Genomic DNA, 26,017 nt, shown 5'->3' with positions numbered 1-26,017 from the left:
TGAGCAGGGGGTTGGGCTCAATGGCCTTGTAGGCCCCTTCCAACCCTACTATTCTATGATTCTAGGTACTGTGGGTGGGGATACCTGTTGATTTGGGTGGAGGTGCAAGGCTAGTGCTGCATGCCCCCCGAAGGACTGCCCAGTGTGCACCTTGGAGTGCTCTCCTGGGCTCCATGGTACTAGCTATGGAAGCGCAGGGGGTGTTGGTTACCTGGGGTGCCTTTAGCCAGCTTTGGCTGATTCGCCAGCTGCCTCCCTATCTGGAGAATGTGGACGCTGCTACAGCCAACCACATTCTGGCTGCATCCAAACTGGACTATGGTGTTCTATGTGGGACTGCCTTAAAGCTGACTCAGAATGCAGCTGACCAGCTGCTTACAAGGGTTAAGCACTCAGAGCATGTAATACCAATGTTGTACCAGCCACCCTGTTCATGTGCCTGCTGGCAATATCAATTAGGTTGGCAGGCACAAGAGACAGGGCTTTTCTGTGGTGGCCCCATCCTTTTGGAATGTCCTATCATGGGATGTGCGCATAGCTCCCTCCCTGTCTTTCAATGGGCCTCTAAGACCCAGATGTTCCAGTCTATCTTTAAATGAATGGGCACCCATCTTTATTTTATAAACTGGAGTCTTGCCATTGCTGGAATTTTAAATGCTTTGTGCTGCTATTTTAATTAATTGTATTTTATATTTGCTGTTCTAAAAATTTATCTTTTAAACCACTTTGGAGAGGCTTTGCCTTGAAAGGCGATATAAAAATATTTAAGATGAAGTAACAATATAGGGGCAGGGCAGCCCTTCTTCCATCGTATCTCCAAGCACTCTGTGCTCAGCGCTGGAGCTGCTGGGGCTCCCTGCCAAGGAACGACAAGGCTGGTGGGGCCCACAAAGCCCAGGCCATTAAAAGAGCGCAACGGGGAGCTGAGGGGAGGGGGCCCGGGAGCACATGCCACCGTGCTCAGCCCTCCCAGCCCAAATCCAGCCCACCCTGGGCAGCAGCCAACGTTTTCAGACTGACACAGCCCGCGGGACTGGGGAGGGGGAAGGCAGGCTCTGCTCACCTGGGCGACATAGTCAGGGGTGATGGGCAGGAAGTAGACCTTGTCGGCTAGGCCTTTGGAGGTCTGCACGGTGGCGATGTTGGGGTTGATCAGCACCGTCTGGATGCTCTCTTCTTTCAGGGCTTTGATGGCCTGGCAAGGTGGCGGGGGTGGGGGGAGGAGGAAGCAAGATTGTACACGTCATACGTTTTCTTGGCCACAAGAGCTCCAGTCAGGTAACAGCCATGAGCGGGCACAATGCTGTGAGGAAAGCATCCACCACGCCGCAGCATCAACGGTCACAACAGTGTATCTAGAAGGTGGTCATCCCCCAGGAAAGCATTTCCTGAAGCAGGTCCCAGCTGATCCGCACGCAGCCACCACGGGCTTTCCTGAGAGATCTTCTTGTGGATCCCTCTAGAGGGTGCTCTGGAGAACGTGGGCAGGCAGCAAAATCCACCACCTGGGAACAGCCAGAAGGAACAACCCCCGACCTCCCCCGGTTTGCTTGTGATGGACGGAAGCCTGAAGGGGGATGGATCAGCGCTCCCTCATGACGGCACAACAGCCGTGACCCCCCAGGAGGCAAGGGGCACTGCTCAGTGGCAGGGCAGGTGCCGGCCCCTGGGCGTGTCTCCCGGTAGGGCTGGAAAGCCCCTGCCTGAGGCCCTGGTGGGGGAGCCCGGCTGCCAGCCAGGGCCGACGGCTCTGGGCTAGATGGTGCTGGAGGGGGCAGACCCAGCTCAAGGTGGCTTCCCTGGTCCCCACGCCCAGTCAGCAGCCGAGCTCCCCACTGTTCCACTCCACGAACCTGCTCCCCAACCCCCCTCGGGCCCCCGTCACTCACCTGGGAGCCAGAGTAGTCAAACTCGCCCGCCTGCCCTATGGAGAGGCCCCCCGAGCCCAGGATGAGCACCTTGTGAGGTCGGGGCATGCTGCCGGAGGGCGGGGCTTCTGCGGAGTGCAGGTAGTGCTGCAGCCGCTCGCACACTGGGCAGAGACAGAGAGCGCGCGGCTGGTCATGAGCTCCGCCGCCCTGGCCCAGCCACGGGCCCTGCTGCAGAGGGGCACGCCCCCCCCGCAAAGCCAAGCCTGCCTGCCCCAGGCCCCCAGCACAGCCCCCACAGCCCTCCCACCTGGCCTGGAGCTCTGCCCTCCGGCAGCCGCATCCCGCGCCGTCTCCAGGAAGACATCAAAGAGGCCCTCAAGATCCATCGGGCCGGCGCTGTGCTCCGGGTGGAACTGCACGCTGGAGGCAGAGAAGGCGCGGTCAGCAGCCCCAGGTACAGCCGGAGTCCCCCGCCCCAGACAGCCCACAGGACGGTGCTGCCCCCAGCAATCCGCCCCAGCAGCAGCAAAGGGGAAGGAGAGACCCCAGGCCGCCTGTTGCTGGAGGACAGGGGCGGGAGGCTGCCTTTGCACCCGTGCCCCGCGTGTGGGCTTCCCCCAGGCAGCTACTTGGCCACTGTGCAAGCACAGCAGTGGGCTAGATGGGCCCTGGTCTGGCCCAGCTCAGCTCTGGGCACGTTCTGGCAACCCCACGGTCCTCGCTGCCTCTCCCACCTGAAGAAAGGCTTGGAGACATGCACGAGGCCCTCGTTGGACTGGTCGTTGGCGTTGGTGAAGAGGGGGGCCCAGCCGGGTGGCAGGCTGGCCGGGTCCACCGCAAAGCCGTGGTTCTGGGACGTGATGAAGCAGCGCTGGGAGCCCTCATGGAGGCACGGCTGGTTGTGTCCACGGTTCCCGTACCTGAGAAGGAATGGAGGGGGGGAATACAGGCCTCCGCCAAGGGGAGGCACCAGAGGCGCCCCGCATGGCCAAAGCCACGCCTGCCTCTGTGGCAAAGGGACAGGCGTGGTCTCCAGCACCTCCCCAGAGACCCCCAGGGCCAGCCCACACAGCCCGCTCACTTCATCTTGTAGGTCTTGGCCCCAACAGCCAAAGCCAGCAGCTGATGGCCCAGGCAGATGCCAAAGAGCGGCTTGGGAGTTGGCAGCTCCAGGACGCGGCGCAGGTGGGCGACCGTCTCTGGGCAGGACTGCGGGTCCCCGGGGCCATTGCTGACAAAGAGCCCATCAAATTCTGGGCAGAGAAAGAGGGCATCAGAGGGGCAGGAGGGCCTTTCCCAGTGGACCAGCCGAGCGACGCCGACACGGGCCCTCCTCGAGGAGGACCCCTCAGCACCCGCACTGAGCCGTCCCCCCGCCGGGAGCCAGGGAAGGGCCCCGCAAGCCCCGCCACCCTGCTCACCTGCACTGTCCAGCGGATGATCCCAGGGCACCACGGTCACAGCGGCGCCACGTTCACACAGGCACCGGATCTGGTTGTACTTCAGGCCACAGTCGACAACCGTGATCCTCACAGAGCCGCCAGGATTGAACAGGCGCGGCTCCTATTAAATCGTTGGGGGTGGGAGGTTTGACGCTGGTGGCACAGGGACAGCTAGACCATGTTTGGACAACAGGCCTGGAAACACCCCGTCTCCTCCCTCCCCCCTGCCTTCAGACAGGCTGCACGCGCTGAGCCTCTCCCACACAGCCAGGCTGGAGCCTTTCAGATGCTCAGCCTCACAGGCAGGCAGGCAGGCAGGCAGGCAGGCAGGCGGGCAGGCAGGCAGGCGGGCAGGCAGGCAGGCGGGCAGGCAGGTGGGCGGGCGGGCGGGCCGGCCTCGGGGGCTGCTGAGGAAGAGCGCAGCACCCCAGAAAATCCCTGTGCAAGAGGGCCCCTGTGAGAACTCCTTGGCCCTTCCAGTCATGCAGGGTCAGGCCTGCACAGGAACATCACCCTGACACGGAAGGCACAGCGGGCAGCTCTCTCGCCCCCTCAGCACCAAGGCCCTTCAGCGGCACCTTTGGGCTACTCTGTGGGCCAGGCTCTCCGTGCCCCGCAGGCGCCTGCCTGGCCCCCCTTGCGTGCCCCACCCAGTCTGCGCGGCCTCCCTTGCCCAGGCCTCCCGGCCCTCCCCTGTTCCACCTACTTGCAGTGAGACCTCCTTCACCAAGTGCCTCTGGTTTGGATCCTCCAAAGGCAGGCGGGAGTGAGGGACACCATCTGGCACAAGTCTGCCAAGCAAGGCCCCCTTTTCCCGGATCCTCTTGGTCAGTGCCCGGGTGTCTACTCCTGCAAGTAAAAAGGACCAGTGGGCACCAGAATGGACCGACCGTCCCCGACTCCACGGGAGAATGCGTGCACTCTGCCCCTGCCCCAACGCAGCCGCCCTGCCCCTGACAAGCACCCTTCCCAGGGGTGCACAGAGCCCTTTGGATCAGCCAGCTGCCTTAATGTCCTGCAAGCAGCAAGGAGGATCTTGCCACGCCCGACTCCCCTAGACGCTTGGCTGGGCGCAGTGAGAGTCCTCCCCACCATTTGGCAGAATATTCCAGACGGCCGGCTTACCCAAGGGCTGTTCTGGGCATACCATGACAACCGAGCCCTCAGCAAATGAACACAACAAGGAGTCTTGTGGCCCCTAAACACTAACAGCTCTATTCTGGCAGAAGCTCTATAGTCCACTTCATCAGATGCATGAGGTGTTATCAAGAGTTTCAGGTGTGTATGTGGCGCAAAAAGTGGGCAGCAGCGAACTGTAAACTGTGAGGTCAGAGAGAAATCACAGAATCATAGACTAGTAGGGCTGGGCAGGGCCTGCAAGGCCATGGAGTCCAACCCCTGCTCAGTGCAGGAATCCAAGTCGGAGCATCCCTGACAGGTGGCTGTCCAGCCTCGTCTTGAATGCCACCAGCATGAGAGAGCCCACCGCCTCCCTGGGTCATGGGTCCCATTGTCGTATTGCTCTGACAGTCAGTTTCTCCTGATGTTCAGCCCGAACCTGGCTTCCTGTCACTTCAGCCCATTCTTCCATGTCCTGCACTCTGGGATGATTGAGAAGAGATCCTGGCCTTCATCTCTGGGACAACCTTTCAAGGACTTAACAGCGCTATCATATGCCCCCTCAGTCTTCTCCTCTCCAGGCTAAACAGGCCCAGTTCTTTCAGTCTCTCCTCGTAGGGATTTGTTTCCAGTCCCCTGATCATCTCTGTTGCCCTCCTCTGAACCCTCTCCAGTTTGTCTGCATCCTTCTTAAAGTGTGGTGCCCAGAACTGGACACAGTACTCCAGATGAGGCCTAACCAGTGCTGAGTAGAGGGGAGCTAGTACTTCCCGGGATTTGGAAGCTATGCGTCTATGAATGCAGCCCAAAAGAGCATTGGCCTTTTTTGCAGCCACATCCCATTGCTGGCTCAATTAAATTCAGAAAGTACTGACAGTGACAATCACATTATTAACAGTGCTCAATTACAGTACAGTTGCTGCTGCTAGCACAAACATCCTGACATGTAGTGTGATAAAAATCCTTTATCCTGATCCAAACCTCTGGCAATAGAATTGAAACTGTTGATGAAATCTAACTCAGCCGTCTCTCTCTCTCTCTCACTCACTCAAAGCTGTTTGCTCCGCAGTGGCCACTTTGTCAGTGACTGTGCATGTCCCAGGCGGTTCCCGCCCATTCCCTCAGTTCCTTGAGACTACCTTATGCGCCCTCAGACCCAAAGGAAACTAATCATGCCTTGGTACCAACAATGAATTCGACACTGGCACCGAAGTGGGGATGGTGGGAGGGCTGTGTGAATGCACAGATGACCTGCATTTCTTCTTTGTAGTCTCTGTGCATCACACATATGGGCGATTAGCAAGCTCACTTACTGGTGGTGGGTAGGTGCCTCATGCCAAGACTGATGTCAGAACGGCTTGCCTAAACGCACAGTCGGAACGTGCCCTGACATCGAGTTTGTAGTGCTTCACAAAGGTCGACAGTTTCGACCAAATCGCTGCCCTGCATAAGTCCAACAGCGGTATGCCTTTTGCAAAAGCTGCAGATGTGGCTACTCCTCAAGTAGAATGCGCTCCGATATGAGACGGGCACTCGAACCCAGACCAGACCAATGGTTTGCACGATCCATGAAGCTAGTCTTTGGGAGGAGACAGGAGAACCCTTCTTGGCTCCCCATAACAAATGAACAGGCACTGCATGGTACAGAACGGCACTATCCTGGACTTGTAAAACGCCAATGCCCTCTTGACATCAACAGCATGCAACTATCTCTCCAGGTCAGAACAAGGGTCTGGGAAGAAAGCTGGTAACAATATGGTATGGTTGACGTGGAAATCAGAGACCACTTTTGGCAGAAAGTCAATGTCCGGTCTCAGGTCAACCTTGTCCTTGTGGAAGATCACCTAGGGATGATCTGCTCATAAGGCACAGATTTCACCCACACATCGAGAGGACGCGACAGCGACCAAGAAGGCAACTTTCCACGATAGCAGGCGAAGGTCTGTCTTGGCCAGAGGTTCGAAGGGCTTCGAGAGAAGGACATGCAAGACAACAGAGAGACTCCACTGAGGAACCAGTGTTCAAACCGGGGGAGTCAAGTTTTTTAGACCCCACAGGAACTGACGAACAGTAGGGTGAGTATAAAGGGAAAGCCTTGAACTGGCCCTCTGTAACAAGAGCTGCCAAATCAACTCTTTTGGATGGAAGTTTTAAACCCATGCAGAAAGAAAAGAACATTTTCAACCGATGCCTGAAGAGGATCGAACGCATGAAGATTAGCAAGTCAGAAAAGACGACCACTTTGCAGCATAGGACCAACGGGTAGCTGGTTTCTTAGCCACATCCAGGATTACCTGAACTCCGAGTTGAACTTGAGGAAAAGCATTCATTGTCGAATTCTCCAAGCCATTAGCTTCAGAGTGTAAAGATCAGGGTGACAAATCCTGCCCTGGTCCCGAAAGATCAGGTCTGGAACTTGTGGAAGGTGCAAGAATTGTTTTCCGGACAGATGCAGTAGGGTTGGAAACCATGGCTGCCTTAGCCACCAAGGAGCAATCAGAATACAGTTCTTCTTGTCGTCTGGAGCACCATGGAGAGAAGGGGAAATGGCGGGAACAGATAAAAAAGTTCCCCTCGCCACTGTTATCTGGAACGCATTGCCCAAAGACGATTGGCCGATCCCCGCTCTTGTGCAGAGATGAGGGCACACAGCATTTGCTAGGGTCGCGAACAAATCTGTTGTAGCACAGCCCCAGTCCAGAAAGAGATGATCCAAAATGCAAACTGTTATCTGCCACTTGCGAGGTGACTCGTATGCCCGACTTAAGAGCATCTGCCAAAACACTGTCTTGTCTGGCAATGTGAAGAGCACTCAAGAAGATGCCCCATTGAATTGCTTATCGGAAGATGACCAGGGTGAAATTCACAAATCTGGAAGAGTGCGTCCCGCCTTGCTTCTGGATGTATCACAAGACCATTGCATTGTCAGTCAGGATTCGTACATGTTGACCTTGAAGGTACGGTTCGAGAGCTCACATTGCTTCCCAAGCCACAAGAAACTCTAGGGAGTTTATGTGGCACTTCTCTTCTTTTGCTGACCAGAGGCCCCAAGTCTGCAATGGACCAGTGTGCTCCCCATCCGGAGAGAGACGCATCTGTCATCAGGATTCGGTAGGAGTTTGTTGGACGAAAGGCATGCCTCAGTCCAAATTGCACGGCTGCATCCACCAAAGCAGGGACATCAACACTTCATCCGGGATCATGAGACAACAAAGCCGAGTACCTGAAATGGAATCGAAGCTTCTGAGCAACCAGTTCTGCAGTGGTCGCAAACTCTCACCCATTGAACAACTGCCACCATAGCAGCCATGTGACCCAGTAAAACTTGAATGGTGTGGGCGGTGACCCGGAGATGAAGGAAGACAGTCTCTACGAGAGCGACTAGCTGATCCTGCCAGTTTCGAGGGAGCTAAGCACTTGCAACTGTTGAATCTAGTAGCGCTCCTCTAAACTGGAGATGTTGAGTAGGCTCCAGAGTTGATTCTTCTCTGTCGACATAAAGACCCAGTGCACCCAGAAGGTTCAGAACAATCCGAATGGCATGCTAAAAATCCCTTTTGGAGTCCAATACAAGGAGCCAGTCATCCAGGTAAGGATAAGACACGATTCCCTGTTGTCTCAGATACGCGCATGCAACCACCTCTGCTTTTAACCTTTACTGAGTAGAGGAGCAGACAAAGGCTAGTCTAGAACAATCACAAAGCTAGACACAAAAAGGGAAAAGACGCTATGGAAGGACAAGACTCTGCAGTGGTGGTGACCTGCAAGGTGTATGCAATGTTTGCTTTCTTGCCTGAGAACAACATGGCCTACACCTGCAACAAGTGCAAGTTGATCACGCTGCTGGAGGAAAAAGTAAGTGGACTGGAGCGGCAACTGTCGACCCTCTGGGAAATAAGAGAACACAAAGAATACAAAGAATAGGGGAAATACAGCAGCAAAGGGAAGACCAGAAGCTTGAAGAGCAACAGCAAGATGAGGCAGTGGGAAATGCTGAGGTGAAGAAAAATGGAGTAGAGGACACTCCTTGGAAAAGGGTGACAGTTAGGAGAAGAAGAACTAGACGCCACTCTGCACCAGTGGAAGCAGTGGAGCTCTGGAACCGATTCCAGGTACTTGCGGATGAGACTGGAGGACAACCTGCAGAGGAAGAATCACAGGGGAACCTACATGAGAGTGAGCAAGGGGCTGAAGGCCAGTCACGCAGAGGCGATGAAACCAAGGCCTACAACGAGAAGAGTAGTAGTAGTGGGAGACTCCTTGCTGCGTGGGATGGAGACCCAAGTATGCCGCGAAGACTTGTGGACTTGCCAGGTATGTGGTCTCCCGGGAGGACAGATTAGAGACGTGACTGAAAGGCTGCCTGCACTCCTAAAGCCCACAGTATTCCTTTATCCTCATCCATGTGGGAACAAATGATACTGCCAAGCGGAGCTACGAAGAAATCACGTCAGACTTTGAAGTTTGGGAAGGAAACTCAAGAACTTTGGGGCCCAGATACTTTTCTCATCCATCCTTCCAGTAGTTAGAAGAGGGATAGAAAGGGAACGAAAAATACTCCGGGTGAATGACTGGCTACGAAGGTGGTGCCAACGTGAAAGATTTGGCTTCTGGGACCACAGGCTATACTTCCTGGAAGATGGACTGTTGGCAAGGGATGGGTTGCACCTCACAAAGGATGGGAAGAATGTGTTTGGCCACAGCATGAAGAACTTCATCAGGAGGGCTTTAAACTGAATCCTACGGGGAAGGGAGATGTAATGTTGGGGTAACAATGGATGTAGGCGCATGCACTGCAATGGAGAGAACAGCTCTAATAGCGCCCAATAATAGTCTTCAGACACACGTAGGAAGAAAGCCAGACTATGAAGCACATGGTCTTCGATGTCTATATACTAATGCCCAGAGTATGGGAAACAAACAGAACGAACTTGAACTCTTAATACAAGAGGGAAATTATGACCTGATAGGTATAACTGAGACTTGGGATGACTCTCATGACTGGAATACAGTAATTCAAGGACATAACTTGTTCAAAAAGAACAGGAGGAACAGAAAGGGAGGTGGGGTTGCACTGTATGTGAAAAAGACATATCTCTGCACAGAAATACAGGAGGAGGAGCTTGGTAGCCCCATCGAGAGTATCTGGATCGAAATAAATGGAGCAAAGAATAAATGGAACCTGGTGGTCGGAGTCTACTACCGGCCACCCAATCAAGGAGAAGACGAGGATGAAACTTTTGAAAAGCAAACAGCCCATCTTTCAAGTAAGATTGATGTAGTAGTAATGGGGGACTTAAATTTCCCCGATATTTGTTGGGAAACAAATTCTGCAAACCATGGCCCCTCCAGTACATTCCTGACTTGTGTGGCAGATAACTTCCTCCTACAGAAAGTAGGGGAAGGAACTAGAGGATCGGCTATCCTTGACTTGATCCTAACCAACGGAGATGACTTAGTGGATAAAGTAGCAGTTACAGGAACTCTGGGGGAAAGCGACCATGTTGTCCTTGAGTTCTTGGTTCTAAGGGAAGCAAAAGCTGAGTGTGGTCAAACGCGTAGCCTGGATTTTAGGAAAGCTGATTTTAATAAACTCAGAACAATGATCAGTAAGGTCCCATGGCAAGCAATGCTAGCGAGAAAAGGAGTCCAAGATGGGTGGGAGCTTTTAAAAAAGGAAATTCTCAAGGCACAATCACAAACGATTCCAACAAGAAGAAAAGGTGGAAGACAACAGAAGAAGCCAATGTGGCTTCACAAAAAGCTTAGCGATGACCTGAAACAAAAAAGGGCACATACAGGAAGTGGAAGGAAGGCCAAGTAACAAAGGAAGAGTACAGGCAGGTAGCACAGAATTGCAGGGATGGCGTCAGGAAGGCTAAAGCTGAGAACGAGCTGAGGTTAGCGAGGGATGCTAAAAGCAACAAAAAGGCTTTCTTCAACTATGTGCATAGTAAAAGGCAGAGGAAAGAAATGGTGTTCAGCTATTAAATAAGGATGGTGAAATGATAACAGATGTCAAAGAATAAGCAGAGGTGCTCCATTCCTTCTTTGGCTCAGTCTCCTCCCAAAAGAGGGTCTATGACCCCCCTGGCAAAGGCCAAGTACCGGCTGAAGGGGCAGGATTGCCGCTTGAGATCGATAGGCATATGGTCAAGGTGTAGCAGCCATATCGGGGGGCAGACTAAGTAGCCTCATGCAGCCTCATGCTTCATGTTCTTGCTGAGCTCTTTCTCCCTTGAATATACTGTTGTAAGCTGACGAGACACAGGAATTCCTTATCTTGTCAAAGGTCATACAATTGTATATCTTGTTCTCTGCTGTTCTCTTCTGTTCTCTGCTTATCACGGCTACCCTATAACCCAGTTCTTGTATTATAAACAATGGTGCTAGGAAAAGAAATGTTGAGGACTGCAACCCCACATGGGAGAGAGAGGAGGAGCCATTTCATATGTGTCACAATGTCTATAAAAACAATGTGCTGATGTATTTCGGGGCTTCTGGCTCTTTGGAAATGATTCCAGCCTTAAGCCCGCGCGTTAAATAAAGAATCTCTTTTTCCTTCACTCCGTGGTCTCTCTGACTCTGGGTTCTGCAACAAAGGAACACCCAATTAATTTGAATGAGTTCAAATCTCCAGGGCCAGATGAACTGTACCCCAGGGTAATAAAGGAACTGGTAGAAGGACTCTCAAAACCACTGTCTATTCTCTCAGAGAAATCATGGAGGACGGGTGAAGTAGCAGATGACTGGAGGAGGGCTAATGTTGTCCCTCTCTTCAGAAAGGAGGAACCTGGGAACTACAGACCACTCAGTCTGACATCAATCCCTGAGAAAATTCTGGAGCAGATGATAGAGCAATCCATCTGGAAGCACCTTGAAAACAATGCAGTGATGACTTGAAGCCAACATGGATTTGTCAAGAACAAATCCTGCCAGATGAATCTGATCTCATTTTTTGATCAGGTAACCTCCCTTGTGGACCGTGGGAATGCTGCAGGCATCGTATACCTCGACTTCAGCAAAGCTTTCCACAAAGTGCCCCATGAGATCCTGATGAGCAAAGTGGCTCAAAGTGGGCTAGATGAAACAACGATTCGGTGGATCCACAGTTGGCTACAGAATCGGGACTCAAAGAGTGCTTATCAGTGGGATTTTCTCCAACTGGGGAGAGGTAACAAGCGGGGTACCGCAGGGCTCAGTCCTGGGTCAATGCTCTTCAGCATTTTTATTAATGACCAGGAAACCAGATTCCGGCTGAACATGAGGAAAAACTTCCTGTTAGAGCGATATGACAATGGAACCAGTTACCTAGGGAGGTGGTGGGCTCTCCCACACTGAGAGAGCCATCCGTCAGGGATGCTCTGACTTGGATTCCTGCATTGAGCAGGGTGTTGGACTCGATGGCCTTGGAGGCCCCTTCCAACACTACTATTCTATGATTCTATTTCCATAGATTTTGTAAAAACTGTCAGGGTGGTTGCTAGACCGAAGGGCAGGACCTGAAACTGGAACGTGTCAGTAGCGATGACGAAATGCAGGTACCGGTGGTGGGCGTCCGCAATCGCTATATGAAAATATGTGCCCTTCAGGTCTATGGCGGCAAAGTCTTTTGAAGAAGAGGGAGAACTGTAGCCAATGTTATAATTCTGAACCTTCTGGGGGTGATGAATTTAAGTCCCTTCAGTCCATGATGGGTATGAGGCCTCCGTCCTGCTTCAGTACAGTGAAATACCGAGAAAAGAAGCGGTCTTCTGGCTGGAGTGGAAGGACTCTCTGGATAGCTCCTTTTTGAAACAAGGTGAATGTCTCCAGAAGGAGGGCTTGTGACGATGGAGTAATGCGAAAAGTCCCCAAGGGGGGAAGGTTATGAAATTCTATCATGTAACCTCAAGCAATAATGTTTAACACCCAGATGTCCGATGTTATTGCCTTCCAGGTCGACAGAAAACGTGCCACAATGCATCCGAACATAGGCCAACTGGGAAAGTTGGGGGCAATAAAAGTTGGGAAGCCAAAGTCAATGCTTCGAAGATGATTCTGGCCTACCACGACCTTGACAGAACTTTGAAGATAGAGCAGTCTGCTTTTTATGCGGTTCGGTAGACTGGTAGCGTTGGTATCAGTCAAAGTGCTGCTTGGTTGGATACGGTTGAGGCCGAAACCACTTGCGGCTCTTGTACTGACGCCGAACAGGTTGAGGGCCCAGGCCCATCTTACAGGTGGTTGCGTTCACTTTCTGGACGGAGTCCATTTGCTCGTCCACTTTGGAGTTAAAGAGCCTTTCACCGTCAAAGGGCAATTCCTCTATTTGCAACCTGGATTCAGGAGTCAAGCCTGCAGACCTTGGCCAAACATGCCCCCTGAGAGTGACGGCGTCAACCATCGACTTGGCGCTACAGTTCGCCTCATGCCGAGAGCTATTAATTTGCTGTCTCAACAGTTTGACAGCTCAGCGTGGAAGACCGTGGCGCGGTCCTTTTGGTCCTCTGGGAGGTCGGCACAAAGGGAGTCCATTTTTCCCCACAGGAACAGCTGGTATCTGGCCATGATGGCCTGCTAAGCGGCCACACGGAGTCCCAGAGCAGCAGAGGAACACATTCTCCTGCCCAAAAGATCCAGCATCCTCCCTTCCTTGTCAACAGGCAATGCATGAGGTTTCTGGGACTGTCCCTGCACCAATTCCATGATGATGGATTTGGGTCCCAGGTGTAAATACAAGAACGCTGCGTCCTTCTCCTGCACCCTATACAGGGACTCAAGGCACTTACGACGACTTGGTATGGACTGCGTCAAAGACAGGGTCCTGAATATGTTCCTCCGGCTGCTGTACTTCAATGCCCAAAGAATGGACCATCCTGTTGATTAGCTCAACGAAGTTGAACCTGTCCTCTGAAGGAGAAGATCCCTCCTGTGATCCCATTACATCATCCAGAGATGGGATGGAAGGTAGGATAGAGGAGTATGAAGATGAATCCAACTGGTAATCATCAGCTGAGTCCTGATGTGAGGCTGCTCATGGCAATGGTCCCACAGGTGGGATTGGCTGTGGTTCCGACGCCTGAATCAATTGAGTCGGTTTAGGCAGCTCCCACTGACTCCACAGCAACGAGGAGGAACGAGGTGGCACAGGTGGAGGCATGAGGAACTCATCTCTTGCTGGAGGGTGAGCTGCAGTTTCCAATGCCTGTGGCAGATACCAAGGTGAGGCTGCTCCCATATATCTGGAGCAGTCAACAAAGTACTCTCAGTCCCGAACAGTACGCCAGTCCTCAAAATAGCAAGGCCATTGTGGAGGGCAAGACCATTCTGAACCTGTGTCCCAGTCACCACGTGGAGACCTTGGCCTCTCCCTATAATGGTAGTCGAAACGGCGATCCCCAGAGGGAGAATGACACAGCCCAGGATGGAACTGATGCTCTTGATCCCAAGGAGGGGAAAGGAGGCAGCGATGCAGGGCTTCCTGCCTCATTGGTGACTGACGATCTCCAGATGGAGAAATCTATCGATCCTGAGAGACTGGTAGTGGAGGGGGGAAATCCAAGATTTCACCCTCAGACACCATGGACAACAGCTTGATGACTGGAGCGGTCGGTACGGGTGAGAACACATAAATTGGTGAATCCAGCAAAGGAGGAGGTGCCAGAATCTTTGGTTTGGAAGATTTTTCAGCAACCTTCTTTTTCTTCTATTTTTTAAGGCCATTCAATCCCAACTTTGGGATCTTTGCCTTTTTAGTAATCTTTCTCACAACTGAGAGCGCTAAGGAGTGCCAAGGTGTGCCCCGGAGTCGGGGAATCAGCCCATTCAACGGAAGTTACCGGGTAAGAGGACCCGGACTTGGACGAAGACATAGTTGCCCCTGCTTTGTCTTTTGCAGAGGACCCTGCAGCGTTCTTTGGATCCGTAGCCAGTAATGCTCTTCTCCACCATGCTGCCTCGAGCCTGCCCGAGCTGTTCTTTCGTGCCTGTTTAGTAAATTATTGGAGCAGGGAGCAGGAATCGGGTAAATGGCCTTCACCCAAACAAAAAAGGCAGAGGGAGTGAGGGTCGGTGGGGGGCAACTTACTCCCACACTTGCGAGAAGGTGCCTTTGCGGCCATTAGTGACACCACAGTTGACAGACGGACTACGAAGGAAGATTGGGAGGGGGATAGAACGATGACGAAGACAGGGAAGAACAACACGAATAACAAGAAAAAAAAGTCCTCAGCAGCAGCAAAAGAAAAAGATGAAAAAATACTGCAATTCTCTTTCCCACAGAGAGGAAGCTCCGAAGAGACTATCCACTATGGCGGTTGAGAGAGAACTGAGGGAACGGATGGGAACCCCCTAGGACATGCGCAGTGGGCGGTAGGGCAGGGATCCCGCCAAAAAACGTTCCTCAGCTACAGAAGCTTCTCGAATAAGACTCAGCACAGGTGCAGAGCCCATGTGTGTGATGCACACAGACCACGAAGAGCTGGCAGCTTGCCCAAGGGCGCCCAGTAGGCTGACTCCCGAGGACTCTCCTAAGTCTATCCAATGCTAAAACCGAGCTGCCAAAGGCTCCTTAATTCTGGTGCCAAGAGGTCAACAGCGGAGACAGCACGCCCGTCCACTCATACCTAGGGATGTACGAAAGCCACTTACGTTTCCGCGGATTATGCTGATGGGGGGGGCGTTCCGTCCCTCCCCCCGGAATCCTCGATGATTACGTAAATATTTACGTAGGCTAAAACGGCGAATCAAAAAGGGACGCAAACAGCGCCCGCTACGCTATTTGCGTTCCCCTTTATTTTCGCCGTCATAAATCTCGTCCCGGGGGGGATCCGTGGGGGGGGGGGGGGCGGCAGGCCATTCCGCCACAGAGTTCGGGGGGCCGAATGCACTGGCATTCGGCCTTACCAAGATCTGTGGCGGAATTCTCTGACATCCCTACTCATACCACAGAACTCCTGGCTGTGCCTCTGTGAATTTCGTAGCCATTTACAAAGCAGCACTTCAGATTCCCGGAGCTGTTTACAGTTCATACCTTCTCCAACCCCGCAAAAGCCCTGGGACAGAGCTCGCAATGTCTGCCGTTTCACAGGTGAGAGGATGGGCTTGGCCAGGGCCACCTGAGGTGGAGCATGAACGGGCCAGCTCTGCTGGGCTCCAAGGCTCGCCATCGGCTGGCTCAGCCCCACCTAGTGCCACCCCCCCCCCCGCCCCAGGACAAGGCCTTCCACTCACCTTCCAGGCCAGGGATTCCCTCATCCTGCAGCCAGTGGTCAAGCGAGCGCGTGGCACTCCAGTGGCTCGGGTTTCGGGAGCACTCGCCCACGATCAGTGCAGCCACATGAATGCAGCTGGACTCAAACCACTTGAGGTGCAGGGATCAAGCACAACACAAAGACACAGTAAATTACCCTGGCATCCCACCACCGTGGGGCAATGTGCGTCTTCTGTCAGAGGAGCAGAAGGGCCCAGACCCTGTTGGCAGCTACTGGGGAGCCCCCGCAAGGATCCCCACTCAGTACATGCACGAGCTGCCCCACAGCTCCATCTCCACGAGAACTTCCTCACCCCCTCCAGCTGTGCCACCAACCCAAGCACGTGGAACCTGACTCTGACCCAGGTCACACAATCCCCTCTTGCTTAAACCACAGTGAGCCGCTGCATGTGCCAGCGCATGCTGGGCGGTTTTTGAATATTCAAGCCCCAGCTTGTCCTATCATCTTAACCCAAGGACTGTAGGTTAAGTGAGGGTTAAACTCCGCTTACATAACCCATGGTCTGAGGTTGGGTTATGCAAGAGTTGTTTAACCCTTGCCTAACGACGATCCCCGGGTTCGGACAACTGGACAAGCCGCGGCTTTAATGTCCAAAATGGTCGCCAGCTTAAGCCACGGTGGGTTGTTTGATCGTACAAACCGGCCCACTGTCTGGGCACCCGTGCCCGGGAGAGAGAAGGGTATGCCTGCCTCTCTCCTCCACAGCTTCAGGCATTGCCAGGTAGACCCAGCCAGGGAAGCCTCACAGCTCCTCAGGCCGCCCCCCTCCCCCAGAGCCCACAGACAGGCGAAGTGAAGGGTTCATGGCACAGCAGGCCGGAGGTGTGAACGAATGCCAGGCGGCTGTGCTCAGAGAACCCTCATCCAGGCAGAGCCAGGAATGCTGAGCAGCTCTCGGCCCAGCTGGAATGATCTCAGACAGCCAGAAACTGGCTGCCAGTGCTGCACAAGCTGAACGCAGATCCTGCTTAACTGCGCAGGGCTGGCGCGTAAACAGCCAGAAGTGGTTCCTCTCAGCCCTCCTCGCACTCACCCGGCTGAGACCGTACTGGTCCAGCTGCTCTGGAGGAACGCCGTAATTCCCGACGAGGGGGTAAGTCAGCACCAAGATCTGAGATTTGTAGGAGGGGTCCGTCAGCGCTTCCGGATAGCCCACCATGCCTGTCTGGAACACTGCAGCCCCAGAGAAAAGGCAGAAGCCCAGTGAGCCCCACTCGGCCCTGGCAGAGGGCCACCCTGGGCTGGACACATGAGCCCCTCCCACACCAGGCCAGGGTGCCCCAGCACCACGGGGAATTGCTACCTGCCCCCCGCAGAGCTTGGCTGCAGCCAGTGCAGGGGAGGGCCCCCACCATGGGGAGCGGCACCCCAAGGGAAGAGTCAGTGGGGGCATCAGCAGCCCTTCTGTGAGGCCATGTGGGGTGGGGTGGGGTGCCTGACCTCCTGCCCCAGCCAATCCTCAAGGCTTCAGAGCAAATGCGCAAGAGCTGCAGGGCCACACTGACCCCCCCGCCTTTTACCCCCGCTTTGAGTTTAAGGGCAAACGCCACATCCAAACCCGTCTCAGGCGACAGCTGATTAGCGCAGCACCAGACACTGCCTGGGCATCAGGGGCCACTTCTGCCACGATGCGGAGAAGGGCAGAAGGCCCGCTGGACGAGGGTTGCCAGGAGCATCTCCCAAGTCCCACGGGGGGCACCTTGACCACATGCGCACACAGACGCCCCCCTCCATTCAGGATTGTTTCTGCGACACGGAGCAAAATCACGGCCGCCTGGCTACCATCCTGGGCCTCCTGCAGTGCTACATTTTGCAGTCAGACACGGAAATTCCAGGGATTGAGGGAAATGGCGGCTGCCTCACGTGCTGATACCGTGGCCTCCAACATGCCACCCAACCCGCGGCCGATGCTCCCTCCCGCCCTTTCCTCTGGGAAGGCTGGGCCCTCCGGCCTCACGCGGCCCTCCGCCTTCTCGGGCCAGCTTCTGAGTCGCCCCCTTCTCCCCTCGCAAACTCCTCCTCGGCCCGGTGGCCTCCCACCACCAGCACCGCTGCTGCCTTCCCTGGGGAGAGGCCCCCCGTGTGGCGGCAGCAGCGGCACCTGAACGGTGCGGCCCTCCGAGGTGCCCTGCTGCCGGATCAGGCCCGAGGCCCCCGAGGCCCGCGCTGCGTTTCCCGCGCCACACGCCCTTCCGCACGGCTGCTCCCCAGGAGGGCCCGGCCCTGGCAGCCGCGCAGCGCCAGCAGCTGTTCACGGCTTGAGCCGCCCGCGCCAGGCTGCCTTGCGCGTCAGGGCGGGCCGGGCCAGGCTGGGCCGGGCCGGGCCGGGCCGGGCGGGCGAGCGCCTCGGGACGCCCGGGCTCTCCGAAGGGCCGGGGGCGCCTGCTGCTCCTGCGGCTGCTCCGGGGCGCGCCGAGGGGGCGGGCCGGGGCCGGAGGCACAGCCTGGCGCGCCACGCGCGGGCTTTCCCGGCACGGCCCTGCAGCGCAGCAGGCCCGGGGGCAGCCGGGGGCTGCCAGCCCCGCTGGGCCCAGCGCAGGAAAGGCCCCCACCCCGGAGAGAGAGCGGGGAGGGGCGGCGCGGGGCAGGGGCGCTCCTCGGGCGGGTGAGCCGAGCGGGGGGGCACCGCCCGCCAGCTCCTGCCCCGGAACCGCCCCCTCCCCACCCCAAGGAATCCCGGGGGCCCAGGACCTTTCGGGGGGCGTCCGCAGTGCGCCCCAGAGCGACCTGCGGGCCCACTCCGCGGGCTCCTAAAGGCTCGGAGGGGGCGGCGCGTCCCACGTGGAGCCCGCGGACTCCGGGTGCGGCAGGCCAGGCCGGCGCGGCGCGGCGCGTGCGGGGGCGGGCCTTGGCTGCGCTCGGGCCTGGCACTCACCCACTTCCCCGGCGGCGGCGGCCCCGGCGGCTCCGAAGGGGCGCCCGCGCAGCACCGTCCCGTCCTCCAGCAGCAGGCTGCCCATGGCGCGCCTCCGCACGTGGGGGGAGCAGCGGGGCGGCGGCGGCCGGCAGGCGGGCGCGCGCGCCGCGGCGGGGGCCGGAGCGCGGGGGCGGGCGGCGGCGCGGCCGGCCCGAGCGGAGCGGGGCGGAGCGGGGCGAGAGCGGGGGCGCCGCCGGGAGCGCGGCGGAGAAGGCGGAGCCGGCGAGGGGCGGAAATGACCCGCCGGGGGCGGCGCCGCGCGAGCCAAGCCGGGCCCGGCGCGCCTCCTCGGCTTGCAGCAGGCGGGAGGAGAGGAGAGGAGAGGAGAGGAGCGCGGGCCGGGCCCCGACAGGCTCGCTCCCCGCGCGCCCGCCGTGCGCCCAGCCGCCTCGACCTCGGCCCCGGCGGAACCGCCTGCCTCGCGGGGCCGGGGCCGGGGCCGCCGCGACGGGCGTGCGAGCGGGGGAGGCGGTGCCCTGGCGCGAGGCTCGAAACTGCGCCCCCGCCTCGCCCCGGGGCTCCGGCGGAAGGCAAGTCTGAGCAGCCAGAAAGCGCGGGGGCCGCACACGCCGGGCGTTCAGACGTGGCCCGTTTGCCCGATGAACGCGACCCCCTTGCTCCGCGTGTCTTCGTGACCGTTTCTTTATTACGTTCATATCTTAAATAAGCGCTCCCTGAGCCTGGAAACGTTTAATAACTTTGGGCCAGTGACATGTTCCTCTCCTGGGCGAGGTTCTCGAGCAGGTGGTTGTCAGCCAGCTCCAGACACTCCTGGATGAGGCCGATTATCTAGCTCAGGCAGTTAGGGTGGGTTAGGGTAGTTTAGAAAATGTTTTTACTGTAGAATTTTATTGTTTTAAACTGTCTTATTATATACTTTGTACATCGCCCGGCGTGGCTGGGTGACCAGCCAGATGGGCGATTAATAAATTTAATAAATAAAATAAAAGTCTGTTTCCGGTCGACTGAACGCCTGGCACAGGCTGCTTGGCCTGCTCCCTCTGTCCCGGCTCTTCTACTCCTTGTGCACCCAGTGGTTTCATGTAAATGTTGAATAGCATGGGAGACAAAACCGACCCCTGTGGAACCCCATACTGGAGAATCCATGGGGCTGAGCAATATCCCCCAAGCACCACCTTCTGGAGCCAACCCTCCAAGTAGGAGCGAAACCACTACAATCCAGTGTCTCCTACTCCCCACTCAGACAATCGCCCCAGAAGGATACCATGGTCGATGGCATCGAAAGCCGCAGAGAGATCAAGGAGAATCAGCAAGGTCACACTCCCCCTCTCTCTTTCCGGTTTCCATGCCGGAGTCTACTACTGGCCACCCAACCAAGGAGAAGACAAGGATGAAACTTTTGAAAAGCAAATAGCCAATGTTTCAAGGAAGCATGATGTAGTAGTAATGGGGGACTTCAATTTCCCCGATATTTGTTGGGAGACAAATGCTGCAAAACATGGCCCCTCCAGTACATTCCTGACTTGTGTGGCGGATAACTTCCTCCTACAGAAAGTAGAGGAAGGAACTAGAGGATCAGCTATCCTTGACTTGATCCTAACCAACGGAGATGACTTAGTGGATAAAGTAGCAGTTACAGGAACTCTGGGGGAAAGCAACCATGTTGTACTTGAGTTCTTGGTTCTAAGGGAAGCAAAAGCCGAGTGTAGTCAAACGCGTACCCTGGATTTTAGGAAAGCTGATTTTCATAAACTCAGAACAATGATCAGTAAGGTCCCATGGCAAGCAATGCTAGCGAGAAAAGGAGTCCAAGATGGGTGGGAACTTTTAAAAAAGGAAATTCTCAAGGCACAATCACAAACAATTCCAACAAGAAGAAAAGGTGGAAGACAACAGAAGAAGCCAGTGTGGCTTCACAAAAAGCTTAGGGATGACCTGAAAACAAAACAGGACACATATAGGAAGTGGAAAGAAGGCCAAGTAACAAAGGAAGAGTACGGGCAGTTAGCACAGAATTGCAGGGATGGCGTCAGGAAGGCTACAGCTGAGAACAAGCTGAGGTTAGCGAGGGATGTTAAAAACAACAAAAAGGCTTTCTTCAGCTACATGCATAGTAAAAGGCAGAGGAAAGAAATGGTGGTTCAGCTATTAAATCAGGATGGCAAAACGATAACAGATGACAAAGAAAAGGCAGAGGTGCTCAATTCCTACTTTGGCTCAGTCTTCTCCCAAAAGAGGGTCTATGACCCCCCTGGCAAAGGCGAAGTACAGGCTGAAGGGGCAGGATTGCAGCTTGAGATCGACAGGCATATGGTCAAGGAACACCTCATTACTTTGAATGAGTTCAAATCTCCAGGGCCAGATGAACTGCATCCTAGAGTCATAAAGGAACTGGCAGAAGAATTCTCAGAACCGCTGTCTATTCTCTTTGAGAAATCATGGAGGACGGGGGAAGTGCCAGATGACTGGAGGAGGGCGAACGTTGTCCCTATCTTCAAAAAGGGTAAAAAGGAGGAACCTGGGAACTACAGACCAGTCAGTCTGACATCAATCCCTGGGAAAATTCTGGAGCAGATGATAAAGGAATCCATCTGGAAGCACCTTGACAACAATGCCATGATTACTTGAAGGCAACATGGATTTGTCAAAAACAAGTCCTGCCAGACAAATCTGATCTCATTTTTTGATCAAGTAACCTCCCTTGTAGATCGTGGGAATGCTGTAGACATCATATACCTTGACTTCAGCAAAGCTTTCGACAAAGTTCCACATGAGATCCTGACGAGCAAACTAGCTCAAAGTGGGCTAGATGAAACAACAATCCAGTGGATCCACATTTGGCTCCAGAATTGGACTCCAAGAGTGCTTCTCAATGGGACCTTCTCCAGCTGGGGAGAGGTAACAAGCGGGGTACCGCAGGGCTCAGTCCTGGGCCCAGTGCTCTTCAACATTTTTATTAATGACTTGGAGGAGGAGGTGCAGGGAGTGCTGATCAAATTTGCAGATGACACCAAATTGGGCGGGATAGCCAATACTTTGGAAGACAAAAACCAAATTCAAAGTGATCTGGATAGACTGGAGCGCTGGGCAGAAAACAACAGAATGACATTTAATAGGGACAAATGCCAAGTTCTGCACCTAGGAAAAAGAAACCAAATGCACAGTTACAAGATGGATACGTGGCTCAACAACACTACAAGCGAGAAGGATCTTGGAATTGTTGTCGATCACAAGCTGAATATGAGCCAACAATGTGATATGGCTGCAAAAAAGGCAAACGCTCTTTTGGACTGCATTCATAGAAGCATCGCTTTCAAATCCCAGGAAGTACTAGTTCCCCTCTACTCAGCACTGGGTAGGCTTCATCTGGAGTACTGTGTCCAGTTCTGGGCACCACACTTTAAGAAGGATGCAGACAAACTGGAGAGGGTTCAGAGGAGGGCAACAAAGATGATCAGGGGACTGGAAACAAAGCCCTATGAAGAGAGACTGAAAGAACTGGGCATGTTTAGCCCTGAGAAGAGAAGACTGAGGGGAGAGATGATAGCGCTCTTCAAGTACTTGAAAGGTGGTCCCAGAGAAGAAAGCCAGGATCTCTTCTTGATCATCCCAGAGTGCAGGACACTGAATAATGGGCTCAAGTTACAGGAAGCCAGTTTCCGGCTGAACATCAGGAAAAACGTCCTGACTGTCAGAGCAATACGACAATGGAACCAATTACCTGGGGAGGTGGTGGGCTCTCCCACACTGGAGGCCTTCAAGACGAGGCTGGACAGCCATTTGTCAGGGATGCTCTGACTTGGATTCCTGCATTGAGCAGGGGGTTGGACTCGATGGCCTTGTAGGCCCCTTCCAACCCTACTATTCTATGATTCTATGATTCTATAAGGCATATGCCCTTTGCCAGGGAGTTTCAGAAACACATTTATTTCTGTTTTATTGACTATTCCAAAGCCTTTGACTGTGTGGATCATAACTAATTGTGGCAAGTTCTTGGTGGTATGGGGATACTAAGTCATCTTGTCTGCCTCCTGAGGAATCTGTATAACGACCAAGTAGCAACGGTAAGAACAGACCACGGAACAACAGACTGGTTTAAAGTTGGGAAAGGAGTACGGCAGGCTTGTATACTCTCACCCTACCTATTCAACCTGTACGCAGAACACATCATGTGACGTGCTGGGCTTAATGAAGCCAAGGCTGGAGTTAAAAGTCGCTGGAAGAAACATTAACAATCTCAGATATGCAGATGATACCACTTTGATGGCTGAAAGCGAGGAGGAGCTGAGGAACCTCATGACGAAGGTGAAAAAATAAAGTGCAAAAGCTGGGTTGCAATTAAACCTCAAAAAAACCAAGATTATGGCAACCAGCTTGATTGATAACTGGCAAATAGAGGGAGAAAATGTGGAGGCAGTGAGACTTTGTATTTCTAGGCACAAGATTACTGCAGATGCTGACTGCAGCCAGGAAATCAGAAGGCGTTTACTTCTTGGGAGGAGAACAAGGACAAATCTTGATAAAATAGTTAAGAGCAGAGACATCACACTGACAAAGGTCCGCATAGTTAAAGCAATGGTATTCCCTTTAGTAACCTATGGCTGCGAGAGCTGGACCACACAGAAGGCTGAGCGAAGGAAGATAGATGCTTTTGAACTGTGGTGTTGGGGGAAAATTCTGAGAGTGCCTTGGACTGCAAGAAGATCAAACCAGTCCATACTCCACTTTGGCTTCTTCTGTTGTCTTCCACCTTTTCTTCTTGTTGGAATTGTTAGTAATTGTGCCCTGAGAATTTCCTTTTTTAAAAGCTCCCACCCATCTTGGACTCCTTTTCTCGTTAGCGTCGCTTGCCATGGGACCTTGCTGATCATGAGTTTATTAAAATCAGCTTTCCTAAAATCCAGGGTACACATTTGGCTACACTCGGCTTTTGCTTCCCTTAGAACCAAAAACTCAAGTACAACATGGTCGCTTTCCCCCAGAGTTCCTGCAACTGCTACTTTATCCACTAAGTCATCTCTGTTGGTTAGGATCAAGGCAAGGATAGCCGAACCTCTAGTCCTTCCTCTACTTTCTGTAGGAGAAGTTATCCTCCACACAAGTCAGGAATTTCCTGGAGGGGCCATGTTTTGCAGAATTTGTTTCCCAACAAATATCGGGGAAATTGAAGTCCCCCATTACTACAACATCATGCTTCCTTAAAACATTGGCTATTTGCTTTTCAAAAGTTTCATCCTCGTCTTCTCCTTGATTGGGTGGCCGGTAGTAGACTCCGGCCACCAGGTTCCTTTTATTCTTTGCTCCATTTATTTTGATCCAGATGCTCTCGATGGGGCTCCCAAGCTCCTCCTCCTGTATTTCTGTGCAGAGATATGTCTTTTTCACATACAGTGCAACCCCACCTCCCTTTCTGTTCCTCCTGTTCTTTTTGAACAAGTTATACAAGTTGTTTCCCGCCTCCCAGCTGAGCAGAGCAGAGCAGAGCAAGCTGCTCCAGCTGGTCCAGGGACTACAGAAGCAGGCAAGCTCCCAGAGAGCGAGCGAACAGAGCGAGCGAACAGGGGGAGCAAACAGGAGTTGGCCAGGGGAGGTCAAGGGGGAGGCCCCTAACATTTTTTTTATTTTTTTTTACTTTTTTTCATTTATTTGTCTTGTAACACACACTTCCACACCAGTGGGACTCTGCTTTTAACCTCTACTGAGTAGAGGAGCAGGCACAGGCTAGTCTAGAACAATCACAAAGCTAGACACAAAAAGGGAGAAGAGGCTATGGAAGGACAAGACTCTCCAGTGGTGGTGACCTGCAAGGTGTGTGCAATGTTTGTTTTCTTGCCTGAGAACAACATGGCCTACACCTGCAACAAGTGCAAGTTGATCACGCTGCTGGAGGAAAAAGTAAGTGGACTGGAGCGGCGACTGTCAACCCTCCGGGGAATAAGAGAACACGAAGAGTTCTTGGACAGAATGGGGGAACTACAGCAGCAAAGGGCAGACCAGAAGCTTGAAGAGCAACATCAAGATGAGGCAGTGGGAAATGCTGAGGTGAAGAAAAATGGAGTAGAGGATACTCCTTGGAAAACGGTGACAGTTAGGAGAAGAAGAACTAGACGCCACTCTGCACCAGTGGAAGCGGTGGAGCTGTGGAACCGATTCCAGGTACTTGCAGATGAGACTGGAGGACAGCCTGCAGAGGAAGAATCACAGGGGAACCTGCATGAGAGTGAGCAAGAGGCTGAAGGTCAGTCAAACAGAGGCGATGAAACCCAGGCCTACAAGAAGAAGAAGAGAAGAGTGGTAGTAGTGGGAGACTCCTTGCTGCGTGGGATCGAGACCCAAGTATGTCGCGAAGACCCGTGGACTCGCCAGGTATGTTGTCTCCCGGGAGGACAGATTAGAGACGTGACTGAAAGGTTGCCTGCACTCATAAAGCCCACTGACAGGTATCCCTTTCTTCTCATCCATGTGGGAACAAATGATACCGCCAAGCGGAGCTACGAAGAGATCACGTCAGACTTTGAAGCTTTGGGAAGGAAACTCAAGAACTTTGGGGCCCAGATAGTTTTCTCATCCATCCTTCCAGTAGTTAGAAGAGGGATAGAAAGGGAACGAAAAATACTCCGGGTGAATGACTGGCTACGAAGGTGGTGCCGACGAGAGAGATTTGGATTCTGGGACCACGGGCTATACTTCCTGGAAGATGGGCTGTTGGCTAGGGATGGGTTGCACCTCACAAAGGCTGGGAAGAATGTGTTTGGCCACAGCATGAAGAACTTCATCAGGAGGGCTTTAAACTGAATCCTACGGGGAAGGGAGATGTAATGTTGGGGGTAACAATGGACGTAGGCGCATGCACTGCAATGGAGAGAACAGCGCTGATAGCGCCCAATAATAGTCTTCAGACACATGTAGGAAGAAAGCCAGACTATGAAGCACATGGTCTTCGATGTCTATATACTAATGCCCAGAGTATGGGAAACAAACAGAACGAACTTGAACTCTTAATACAGGAGGGAAATTATGACTTGATAGGTATAACTGAGACTTGGTGGGATGACTCTCATGACTGGAATACAGCAGTTGAAGGATATAACTTGTTCAAAAAGAACAGGAGGAACAGAAAGGGAGGCGGGGTTGCACTGTATGTGAAAAATACATATCTCTGCACAGAAATACAGGAGGAGGAGCTTGGTAGCCCCATCGAGAGCATCTGGGTTGAAATAAATGGAGCAAAGAATAAAAGGAACCTGGTGGTCGGAGTCTACTACCGGCCACCCAATCAAGGAGAAGCCAAGGATGAAACTTTTGAAAAGCAAATAGCCAATGTTTTAAGGAAGCATGATGTAGTAGTAATGGGGGACTTCAATTTCCCCGATATTTGTTGGGAGACAAATTCTGCAAAACATGGCCCCTCCAGGAAATTCCTGACTTGTGTGGTGGATAACTTCCTCCTAC

At 53.7% G+C, this 26,017-nt stretch overlaps 1 protein-coding gene across 10 annotated transcripts in view; it reads right to left on the bottom strand.

The window, feature by feature from the left end:
- The window catches only part of CAD (carbamoyl-phosphate synthetase 2, aspartate transcarbamylase, and dihydroorotase), a 49,280-nt gene extending 30,477 nt beyond the window's left edge, over window positions 1-18,803 (bottom strand). For 7 of the 10 annotated variants that reach the window (XR_014787026.1, XR_014787027.1, XR_014787025.1 and 4 more), the window contains exons 1-9: window positions 16,721-18,656; window positions 15,647-15,776; window positions 4,020-4,162; window positions 3,293-3,434; window positions 2,953-3,124; window positions 2,606-2,791; window positions 2,179-2,291; window positions 1,890-2,032; window positions 1,064-1,195 (exon numbers count right to left, since the gene is read on the bottom strand). Coding sequence is in view for 7 of the 10 variants with exons in the window: in XM_084829565.1 (XP_084685691.1) it covers window positions 1,064-1,195; window positions 1,890-2,032; window positions 2,179-2,291; window positions 2,606-2,791; window positions 2,953-3,124; window positions 3,293-3,434; window positions 4,020-4,162; window positions 15,647-15,776; window positions 16,721-17,080 (1,521 nt within the window). In the remaining 3 variants the exon portion in view is untranslated. Of the gene's footprint in view, window positions 1-1,063; window positions 1,196-1,889; window positions 2,033-2,178; window positions 2,292-2,605; window positions 2,792-2,952; window positions 3,125-3,292; window positions 3,435-4,019; window positions 4,163-5,745; window positions 7,656-15,646; window positions 15,777-16,720 lie in introns of those variants that run through there. The other 3 variants (XM_084829568.1, XM_084829570.1, XM_084829572.1) reach the window with 3 other exon arrangements.
- Between the last annotated feature and the right edge of the window lie 7,214 nt (window positions 18,804-26,017).

Source organism: Heloderma suspectum, chromosome 1, assembly GCF_057233095.1.
Source record: "Heloderma suspectum isolate Gila_16-S chromosome 1, 16-S_ref, whole genome shotgun sequence".
In the NCBI taxonomy this organism is placed as follows: Eukaryota; Metazoa; Chordata; class Lepidosauria; order Squamata; family Helodermatidae; genus Heloderma; species Heloderma suspectum.
Note: the sequence above shows the minus strand (reverse complement) of the source record. Positions and strands in the feature narration are given on the sequence as shown.